We start from the raw sequence: 12,039 nt of genomic DNA on the forward strand, positions 1-12,039 counted from the left end.
TTTTAAATTAACTTTCATATCCAAATTTGGGATCATATCTTATGAGACGTGACTCTTGATATCATATCTTAATAGATATGATTCTAGATATCCTAACCGACCAATATACAAATAAGTCTACACATTCTTCTCTTCTCACTGTCAACTATTTGCTCTCTCTGTTCGCGCATCTTGCTTGTGATGTTACTTCGAAATAATATAAGTCGTTTTACTTTTGGAATGATACGGGTACACTGAAGCACTATCGTTCGTATGTCGAAGAGATATTCCTCAATCCGACTTCTTTTCTGCTGCCTCATTATGGCCCCATATTTTTCAACCGAAACGACACAAATCTAAATTAAATAATTCAAATCAAACAAAACTAATAAAATATAGAGATATAGTTAGAAAAATAAATAAATTCTAAATTTCACTTATATTATATATTTAAAAACTAGATTTTTTAAATTAACAACTACAAAAAAAAATAACATATTTTTTAAAAAAACTCACGTAGTAATTCATTCTTAATTATGTCCCTAACAAAAAAAAAAAAAGTGAATTTAACTACAAAAATGCTAACATATTATCTCTACTCTACTATTAAATCATCATATTTATTATAAGATCAAAGTTAAATAAACAGCCAATCATTACAATCGAAAACAATAGACGATGAGTTCTCATTCCCCAAACAAACTAACATGATATCAACTTATTCACATATATACAATATTATGATTAAGATGAAATAGTCGACTCAATTATTTGCACTCCATATATATATATATATATAAGAAATAATTAATTGTTGATGAGGGCGAGGGCCTCCCCGTGAGTCGGGAGCGCCGGAATTGCCCCTTTTTTGGTGGTGGTGATGGCTCCGCAGGCACACGAATATTTGATCACTTCCTTGAGCTTTGCTTCGTCATCAATAATCGACTGGTTGTCGACGATCTGGGTCAGGAGAGCGCCCACAAACGAGTCTCCGGCGCCGGTAGCGTCCACCGTGTTTACGGCAAATCCGCCAGCACTTCCATGGAAATTCTAACAAACATACAAATTAATTAAACATAACTAGTTAATTAACAGATGAATTAAAGAAATCGTAGCATATCATATGTATATATAATGGTATAGTATAGGATAGTATGTAAAACATCGTAAATTCGAAAATATGATCCCAATCAAATTTAAAATTTAAATTTGGTTTGGAGTTATAAAATTGATTTTGATTGAATATTTTACAAATTTGAATTTTTTGATCTGATATACTAAAAATCTGAACCAATGAAAAATATAATGTTTTGATAAATTTAATTATTATATACACTTAATATTGTAATAAAAATAAATAATACTATATAATAATAAAAACTCAAAATTAGTCTTTTTGTTTTAATATACTTTTTCTTATTTATAATATATACTTCCACCCGTTATGAAATATGTCCATTTAATTAGGAACGAATTTTACAAAAAATGAATATAAATATAAACATTTTGATTTTTTAGTAAAAAAAATTGAAAAAAAAAATAAGTTGCATAATTTATCACATAAAGAAATAAGAATCATTTCTTATATTAAAAAAAAAATAGATATAAATTTGAATATCAAATAAAATATTTAATATCATATAATAAAATTTAAAAGTTTAGAATTTCAAATTTTTTGATTTGATTGGGATTTCAATTATTTCAATTTGTTTAAAAAAAATAAAAAATTTCAAATTTCAAATCAGATTAACAAAATTCAAATCGAAAATTCGAATGCTTACCTTAGTGTAATAATTGCATCCCCTCGCCTCGAGAGTGACGAGGAGAAGCTTCAAGCTCGGGTGCCACATCGACATCGCCGTCTCGTCGCTGACATCATCCTTCTCCGTCAAGAACTGCAGCTCCTTGTAGCTCACCTTGATCACCTCCGCCGTCCCCCAAATGCTCAGAATCTGCCGCCGCGCCTCCTCCGTCGACGGCCATAGCGACAGGCGGAGATTAGGGTAGTAGGAGAGCAACGCGCCGCCGTCCTTGGCGGCCTCCATAGCCCGGAGGTGCGCCGACCGGCACGGCTCCACGATCAGACTTATCGACCCGTAATGGAACACTTTTGCGGATCGGATCAACCCGAGATCCAGTTCCTCGCGGGTCAGAAGCATGTCGGCGCTAGGGTTCCGGTAGAACATGAACTCACGCTCCCCATTGGCACGTAGGGTCACGAACGCCAGCGCCGTCCGGGCCTCGCCGTCGAAGCGGACGCCGGCCGTCGACACGCCGTTTTCCGTCAGGATTCCGGCGAGCATCTCGCCGAATTCCCCAGCTTTCCGACGAATGCCGCCGTCCCGCCCAGACGCGCCACCGCTATCGCCACGTTCGCCGGCGCGCCGCCTTTATGAACCCGGCACTTCCGCCAGCAACACTCCCGACACCGTCGGGACGAAGTCGATTAGCATTTCGCGGAAGCACACCACCCTGCCTTCCTTGCTGCTAGTAAGGTGCGCTGCCCGCCATTGTTAATGTATTGATCAGATTTGATGAATTAATATTTGAACGACGACGATGATTAGATATATATACACATATGCATTGGAGATTTGTGTAACTTGTAAATTGTGGATAAGTTAATTGGTTATATATAATATATATATGGATTGGATTGAATTTAGAAATAAAAAATATATCCATATATTATTGTTTCTTTATTTATATATAATTAATTAAAATAAGTTTTATACCTGTTACAACAATATATTATTGTTTCTTTATTTAAATAATTTTAATTTTATTTTTTGTAATATAATAATATTTTTATTGAATTTTTAATTTTTTATAAAATGTACATATATTATATATATCATGTCAATATACTGTTTTTTTTATATATATTTTTAATAATAATTATAATTATTTAAAATGTAATATTGTAAACATTTTTGAATTGTTAAAAATATAATATTAAATTAAAACTTATTTATCTAAAACTATTATATACATAATCATAATTTAAGGTGTTATCTAAATAAAATAATAATTATTTACTCAATATATATATAGGAAACTATATGTTAATCTTTATTGGTTAAAATTCATTAACTACTTTCATTATTTAGTCCATTATAGTTATTTAGCTTTGTGATTTCTTGAAAATGATTGAAATATATATAATATCTATTATTATTATTATTATTTTATTTATATTTTAAAAAATTTTGATCTTTTCAAATGAAAAAATCACATTCAATTTGGCTTAATTGTCTCTCAATGCATCTTGTTATTTTATTTGTTACATATAATTTATCTTTTTCAAAGAAAAAAATAATTATAATTTAGTCACATTTTTTAATTTCATAATCAATAATTTTTTAAATCATAATTATATTAATTAGTTATCTTAATTTAATTTATAATCATTTATATTATATAATAATTATTTACTAATTATATTTTAAATAAGTTAAAATATATAAAAGAGGGAGAAACATATAAATATATAAAGGAAGTAATACATTAGAATATATACTTTTATAAAGAAATTGATGTATAATTAATGATTTGATTTGATTTGAAATAAACATTTATCCTGTTTTCTATAAAATATTCATAATACTTGTACAGTATGTAGAATTCATTAATGATTTGATTTGAAAATAACCATTTATCTTGATTTCTAAAAAAATATTTATAATATTTTTACAATATGTAGAATTTACATACAAATTCTACATGTTTGGTTATTTTTTTATATATATTTTTACTTATTTTGGTATCTACTTATTGAAGTTTATTAAAAATAGGGTATTAGTGTGATTATAAAATATATAAAATTATATTTTATATAGAAAAATATATATCAATATAAATAAATAAAAATTCACCGAGCTTTATATTTTTAGTTTTTTTATTAAAAATAAGAGTATTTCAAACTAACCTGGTTTAGAGAAAAGAAAAAGAATTCAAAATAATGTTCATTATTTTTTAAAATTTTTTAGTAATATTCAATATATAATGATCCTTTTTTTAATATAATATTTAATCAAATTTTTTATTCAAAAATAATGTTTGTATTCTATATTATTCAATTTTATTACAAATACATAAAATTTATACATCACAGAATATATTTACTACAAACTGATTTTAGTTATTTTGTTTTTCGGCTGATTTGCATAAGGAATAATCTTAAATTAAATCCATAACCCATCCCCGATTCTCATTTCACCCAAGGGGAACCGAACCGGCAGTGAACTCAGGCGCTATTGATGTCGCCGGTGGTGAACGATGGTGCAAAAATATTTTTGATCTGATTGCGGACAATGTTATATTATTAAGATGGAATTTATTTGTGTTTGCTATTGTTGTTGTATTTTTATAACTACTTTATTGTTGTTTTTGGTACATTTTTTTTGGGTGAGGAACTATTTAGACATAACCCCAGGAAGGGAACAAATGTATAATAGGATGTGTAAGAAAATTCTAAGTAGAAAATTCATTAGTGATGTTGACGGCTTCTAAATTATTGTATGAACTGTTCGGAGGTCTATAAGATCAATAATAGTATACAGTGTCTGTGCAAGCATTGTAAAAATAAGATATTCCTATCAATAGATAATGTGAAGTACCATATGTACTTCTAAAGGTTTTGTACAGAACTATGTTAGGTGAACATGTTATGGTGAGAAAAATGACGAAAGTGGTTGCTCATAACAATTTGAGCCAGTAACTTTTCATGTGGCGCCCGATGAAGAACCTAACTTCGAAGATAAAAATTTGTATGATCTCGTCCAAGTAGTTGGCGAGGAGTTGTGGCATGGATGTACGGAGGAAACATTATTGTCAACCATATCAAGAATGTTGAATATTATAACTTATTTCAACTTGCCACGACGGCCGTGAACTGCAATTCAAAGGCGACTCGTATAAAGGCACATCAAACAATTTATATTATATTAATGTTCCATGTTAATTAATATCAACGGTTAGTATAATGTTTATGATATTTACCAATTTAAGGAGGACATAAGTACGATCGAGAAAGGAATGTCTCGGCTCGGCTAAACATAGTATTGTCATGATAAGATATTTCTTTTCATGGTCCACCAGGATAAGAAAAAGATAATTTTTGGACTTGAGTGGCTCCCGTTGACAGTGCCACTGGACCAGACTTCCTCTTCCAGCGATGGTCGTAAGCCAAGCACTCTGGATTACAACCAACGTTTGGCAGAGATGGAGGCACGTACACAACATAGTGAGGGCTACGCCATGACCATATATCATGGAGCAGCTCGAGAAGATCAACGCACGCTTGGCTAGATGCGACCATGATAGCAATTCGGGTACGCCATTAGTTTGTTGACTTTTATGTTTTTGGAACAATGTTCATATTTTGGATTGGAAGATTGTATAACTGTATACTCTAACTAAGGTGCGTTGGTGATTGTAACGGTAAGATTTTTCTATATTATGGAAATTGATAATAAAGTTTTAGTTGATTTAATACCCTTGTCCGGTTGTAGTTTGAAATTTAGTTTTATATCCATATATTATTTGTGATGGAATTGATCCGTCACAAAATAAAACACGATGAACATGATTTGTAGTTGCTGATCCCGTCACTAGAATTCTATACGGGATTGAAAACGGACAAATTCTGTAGCTAAACGGCCACAATGGAACTGATTGCAACCGAAATTTCCGTCGTCAATTCCTTCACGAATTTGTTTACAGACAGGCAAAAAAAAATCAGATAGCTACAAAATTTTTCGTCGCTAATCCGCAGTTTTTTTTTTATTATTATTATTTTATAGTGATAATACAAAGGTTATTATATGACAATTTGTAATATTTATATATATAAGTCATAAAAATATACATAGAAGTCAAACAAATATAATAAATGTATTAATTACATATTAACACGGTTTTTTTATTTGAAATTGACATTTTTATTTGAATTATAGTTAAAATAATATTTTGATTTAATATATTTTTAGTAAAAATTATACAAACTGAATAGTATTAAACTATGTTTAAAATAAATATAAACAAAACTCCACAATTCTTGAAATAATAAAGATAATTATTGTGTCAAAGTAATGTAATATAGAGTTGGTACATTGACATTTTAAATTATTTTAAACACTAATATTTTTTAAAAATATATTGTGAGAATATCTATTACATCAATCAATTGATAATGGGGATGGTTAGGAAAAATCAGCACAACACAAATTATATGTACAAACAATACACGATATTATTATATACATCATATGTTATGTATAATAAAGATATATACTTTTTTTATAATAACAATTGTATTGTATAAGAGTATGTCATGTGCTAAAATCAACTGTTGTGTGTTGTATGAGACTATAACATATGTTGTTAGTTCATGTATTGTATTTGTATCTGTAATAATATTGTGAGCTGTCACATAATGTGTTGTTGAGACTATAACATGTGTTATTTGATATATGATGTATTTATATTATATTAAGATATACAGTGTGTTGTATGTAGTAATATAATGCACTGCCAAACAGCACACCATGTGTTGTTCAATATAATGCTGAATTTCTAATTCAACGGTGTAGCCGCCACCACCATTGATAATCTTAATATAAAACAGTGAAATTTTTTTAGTTTTGATGTTGTAGATTAAAATAATTTTATATGAAGTTATTATTAAAAAAATATATCCAAAATAATTAAAATGGGACAAAAATAGTTGTAGTACCCGTATAACAATATGAGAATGTGCCAACACCAGAACAACATAACACATAAATGTGATGTGCCCAATGCTAAGGCTAAAATATTATAAAAACAAGTATAGACATTCTGCTTTCTGAAAATGTTCAAATATTTTTCCAGCACCACAAGTATGCCAAAACATGCAATTGTAGAAGTTCATTACACATATTCAAAACTTTTAATGTATTTCAAAAGTTAAATGTTTGCAATCACAACTTTGAACAATATTCAATTTAAAAAGTCATGCATGCTTGATAAAAGTCTCATCCCTATTATATGTATCAAATGAATAAAGGTCCAAAATTCAACTTTACATGTACAAAAGTAGTATCATCCGTTAAAGCTGATTAAGAAACACAATAATCATAAACCACAAATTATCACGCTAGCCTAGCACTGTCATCGCCCAATTATACAATTAAGAGTTGGCCTGGTCCCGTAAGGGATGGCCTGGTGGTGTAGGGGTTGGACGTATGACCGTGATGTTATGGTTCAAACCCCCGATGCCTCAGGTTACCTGTCACACATAGTTTGCCTAGTGTAACTTGTCTGTCGGGCCTAGTTTGTAGGGTATTAGGTTCGATGCGTACTTTCGGGTAGCGACTGCGAGTTCCCATATCATAAAAAAATAATAATAAAAAAAAAAAAAACAAAGAGTTTGGCTTGGCACCAACTTAATCATTTATCGCATTAGCTACCCTAGCACCGGTTTTCCTAATTTACAAATCGAGAATTAAGCATAACATAGAGCATAATCACATATGTACACAATCACATTGTAAGACATCTCAACTCATATCAATTCTCCTATGCAAAATTGTATGTTCATCGAGTTTTTATACCACTTTACATTGACATATAATCATTCTCAAAGCCTATCAATCATGCAACAATTAAATGGCTCATTGGGTATGCAATATTTAACCTCTTAGCTTACATAGAGGGAGCTAACAAACTCAATTACTAGTGACTAGTGCGATACCGGAGATTTCAATTTCCTCCGACGAATAGCGCATGTCGAATGCAGAATGACTGTTTCACCTAAAAGTATTTTTAGGTGAAACAGTCATTCTGCATTTGACATGGTATCAGAGTCTAGGCTAGGTCTCGATATCTAGTCACACCGTTCTCATTTGTGGCATATGCATATGCAAGTTTCGCATACCCCCATTTGCACTTGAGAAAGCATGTTGGGAACTCCCGTTTGCGGATAAATAATTAATAGTTGTGTTTCCCTAACAGTACCATGTCGAATGCGCAGAATGATTGAGACGGTCACTCTGCATTTGACAGCGGCGAACAACGAAGGCGAGCAGTAGTTTCCAGCGACGAATAGATCTTCAAATCTTCGAACATCGATCGACTCTGATTCTTCCGATTTTCTCCTATCCACTTCAATCTTTTTCCAGTGAGACTAAGAGGTGTCGATTTCATCTAAGCACATTTAGTGTGAAATTCCGAGGTAACCACGCGTAAAGGTGGAGGTCGGCGTGTCATTCTAAACCTCGATACCTATCAGAATCGGCACAAAAAGGACTTCGAATTCTCTATCTTGCCCTTCTCCCCTGTCTCTATCGGTTTCCACACACTGAAAACTTACTCAACACAAAAGACTCTCTCACTTTATATCTTGAAAAACTTCCCCAAACTAAACCAACATACAGTTATACATCTATTATATTTTCGAAGTACTAGTTGAATTAGACATAGCCAAAATTTCCAACATATTTAATTACTATTTCATCACAAAATAATATAAATCAAAATTTATTGAAGTACAAAAAGAACACACCCGATATGATTCATGAGACGAGGCTAAGTCAATGCACATTCGACAAAAACATACTAAATCAAATGAAAAGAGAAGATTCATTCTAACATGTTGATTGAGACAAATAAATTCAATTTTCTATCCACGCGTTCCTCTATATATAGATGTTGACTACTTAATTATGACCATATTTATTTGTATTTTCGACACATTATATACATACATATATTTTTAATTAGAATATATTTAAATAAAAGAATATAGTTAAAATATAAAAACCTTTCACAACATACTGTATATATCCGGTGATTTTATTTGATTTGTGATTTAAATAATAGATTAGAAGTGATATCATCATATAGGGAGAAATAATGTATTTTTATAAATAAAATAAAATAAAATGATAAGATAATATAGAAACGAAATTTTAAAAAATGTGTACACAAGTATTTTTGATACAAAATTATTTTATTAATATTAAAATGTCTAATATATGGCGAGTCGTTGAATAAATTATTGTGGACAGTTTCTTCACACGACAAGGAAGGAGTAGTTTGTCGTTTTTGTAGTCTTATGATTTTGTATTAAAGAAAAGGTCATAATTAAAAACTATACAAATAATAAGGTTTTGAATTTGAAAGACGACTTTGAATTGAAGATCGAATACGAAGTTAAATTAAATAAATTGAATTAAGTACGCGTTGGGAGATACCTATAAATAGAGACGAGTCTTTAATCAAAAAATCATATCATCGATCATTTCCTTAATCCTCAATCATATCTTTCTTTCGACTTCCCAACAACCAAACAAACCCTAAAGCCCGAAATATTTATATAACGATGAAGATGATCAGTACTACTACTGGTTCAAGATCATTCTCCAAGTTTTCCCTATTCGCAGTACTTGTTGCAGCTGTTCTCTTGATTTGTTTCCCAATTTCTGCTGAATCCCGACATGAAGGTCATCATCACAATGAATTTCTGCAATGTCTGTCCCTTCGTTTGCAGAATCATAGCCATGGAATTTCCGATGTTGTTTACACTCCCAACGAGCCCTCGTATTTGTCAATTCTTCGAAAATCCATAAACAACCTGAGATTCATGTTGTCTCCTACTACTCGACCTCAGGTCGTCGTCACGCCGCTGCACGAATCCCAGATTCCTGCCATTGTCGTTTGCGCCAAACAAAATGGGATGCAAATCCGCACTCGAAGCGGCGGCCATGACTACGAGGGACTCTCGTATACCTCCCGAGTGCCGTTTGTTATCGTCGATTTGTTCAACCTCAATCATATAGACATTGACGTCGAGCGTATGACCGGATGGGTTCAAACCGGTGCCACCAACGGGCAGTTGTATTATGCTATAGGCCAAAAAAGTAAGACAATTGGATTTCCGGCAGGGTCATGCCCCACGGTCGGAGTTGGCGGGCTTTTCAGCGGAGGAGGCTATGGGCCACTGTTTAGAAAATACGGTCTTGCTGCCGATAACATCGTCGATGCACGCATGGTCGACGCTAATGGGAGGATGCTCGATAGGAAGTCCATGGGCGAAGATGTTTTTTGGGCCATACGAGGCGGCGGAGGTGCGAGCTTCGGAGTCATAACCGCATGGAAGATCAAGTTAGTAACGGTACCGGAGACTGTCACAATATTTTCTGTTAGCAGGACTTTGCAACAAAATGCAACAGAGCTTGTTCACAAATGGCAATACGTGGCTCCTTTCATGTCCAATGATATGCTACTCGCAATCAATGTTGGTACAATAACTGTCCCCAGCACCGGAGAAAGAACGGTGCAAGCCAGCTTTAATTCGATGTTTCTGGGAAGGATTGATCAATTGCTCGAGTTGTTGCAACAAAGCTTTCCGGAGTTAGGTGTGAGAAGGGAAGATTGTCTTGAAGTTAGCTATATGCAATCTGTACTCTTCAATGGAGGTTACAATGTTCTACAGTCACCGGAGCTCTTAACCAGCAGAAATCCCGAAGTTCCAAGCGCAATTCGAGCCACAAGATTTAGTTTTAAAGCAAAAACTGATTACCTACACAAGCCAATTCCAAAAAGTGGTATCGAAGGTATGTGGAAATTGTTGCTGGAACGTGCACCCGACATGGCAGAACTGTTGATGGTTCCATACGGTGGAAGAATGAATGAAATATCAGAATCGGCAATTCCATTCCCTCATCGAGCTGGAACCCTCTACAAATTCCAACAATTGGCTCATTGGACACGCCCTGAAGAATCTGAAGCATCCTTTAGGTGGGTAAGAAGCTTTTATGGATATTTAACTCCTTTTGCTTCGAAATCTCCTCGCTTGGGCTACCTCAACTATCGGGATCTTGATTTGGGAGTCAACAAGGGCGACAAAACTAGCTATAGAGAAGCTAGTAAATGGGGATTGAGGTACTATAAATCCAACTTCAAAAGATTGGTTCAAGTGAAGACTATGATTGATCCGACTAACTATTTTAGAAATGAGCAAAGCATTCCCGTCCGACGCGCCCGCAAGAATTACTAAGATGAGTTACTACTTCAACGAAGGTGGAACCATCTCTTGGCAAGGATAATCCGACTAACACATTCTTTCATATTTTTATTAAGTTTATTGTATCGATATTTATATTTAGAATCCTTAATTTTATTGTTGTACGATTTATGGGTCTTTTGTGGTGTCAACTATAATGCTAACTTTTATTGATTACAATTGTAATTGATATAATTTTACTTTTCAATATATTCATGTCTATTCATTCCATATTTTATCATATGTTCTTTTAGCAATCTTTTAATTATACTAAAACAATATTATATCTAATGCTTATATTTCATACATAACATGATATCATTATATTATATAATTATCTTATTTAAAAAATATTTTTAAAAATTCTTACAAAATATTAATTAAATACAACCACTATTTAAATATATATATATATATATATTGAAGAAAAAAAATCCAATATAGGGAAAAAAAAAAATCCAACCATGAGGAAACAAATCTAAATCTATTTGTAATGAGAACAAATGCAACAAAGTAATACTCGTTTTGTTTTCATGGATTTGTATATGTGGAATCTCAAATATATTGCTAGCCTTTCGTAAGTCTTACAAGATAAGTATTAGTTTCTACGCCTCAAAAGAATGCAAAATTCAATATCGTGGTGAGTAGGGTTGTCGTTGCCACATGGATGAACAAAGGAATTTAATGACTTTGTTATCTATATTTATATATATATATATATATTCTGGGGGTTTGATTTGTTGCACGAAACGAAACAAAGAAAGAAACAAAATTCAAACAACGAAAGAAAATATATCAAGTTGTAAAGATAAATAAATTCCAATGATGATTGAACTCTAGTGTGGATATGAATTTTCGTTCAAGATATGAAAACTTGTTTATCGACAAATATCACATTTATTGGTTAATTGGATAAATGTATTATAATATTAGTTCCTACACCTCAAACAAATGCAAAATTCAATATAGCGGTGAGTAGGATCATCACTACAAGAATGCGCAAATGATTTAAT

General features: G+C 32.2%; 1 protein-coding gene and 1 pseudogene across 1 annotated transcript; one reads left to right on the plus strand and one right to left on the minus strand.

The window, feature by feature from the left end:
• Window positions 1–786: 786 nt before the first annotated feature.
• Window positions 787–5,299, minus strand: LOC127250179 (fructokinase-2-like; annotated as a pseudogene).
• A 3,967-nt stretch (window positions 5,300–9,266) lies between these two features.
• LOC127250274 (tetrahydroberberine oxidase-like) lies at window positions 9,267–11,230 on the plus strand. Its single transcript, XM_051273462.1, has one exon. It carries the CDS (start codon window positions 9,344–9,346, stop codon window positions 11,018–11,020), a length of 1,677 nt encoding a protein of 558 aa, XP_051129419.1. The 5' UTR covers window positions 9,267–9,343; the 3' UTR covers window positions 11,021–11,230.
• The last annotated feature ends 809 nt before the right edge of the window (window positions 11,231–12,039 follow it).

The sequence above is a fragment of the Andrographis paniculata genome, unplaced genomic scaffold (genome assembly GCF_009805555.1).
Source record: "Andrographis paniculata isolate CXL003 unplaced genomic scaffold, ASM980555v1 Contig37END, whole genome shotgun sequence".
NCBI classification, from domain to species: Eukaryota; Viridiplantae; Streptophyta; class Magnoliopsida; order Lamiales; family Acanthaceae; genus Andrographis; species Andrographis paniculata.

Coding starts and splice junctions, on each gene's coding strand:
- LOC127250274 (XM_051273462.1), top strand. CDS start 9,344: ATGAAGATGATCAGTACTACTACTGGTTCAAGATCATTCTCCAAGTTT.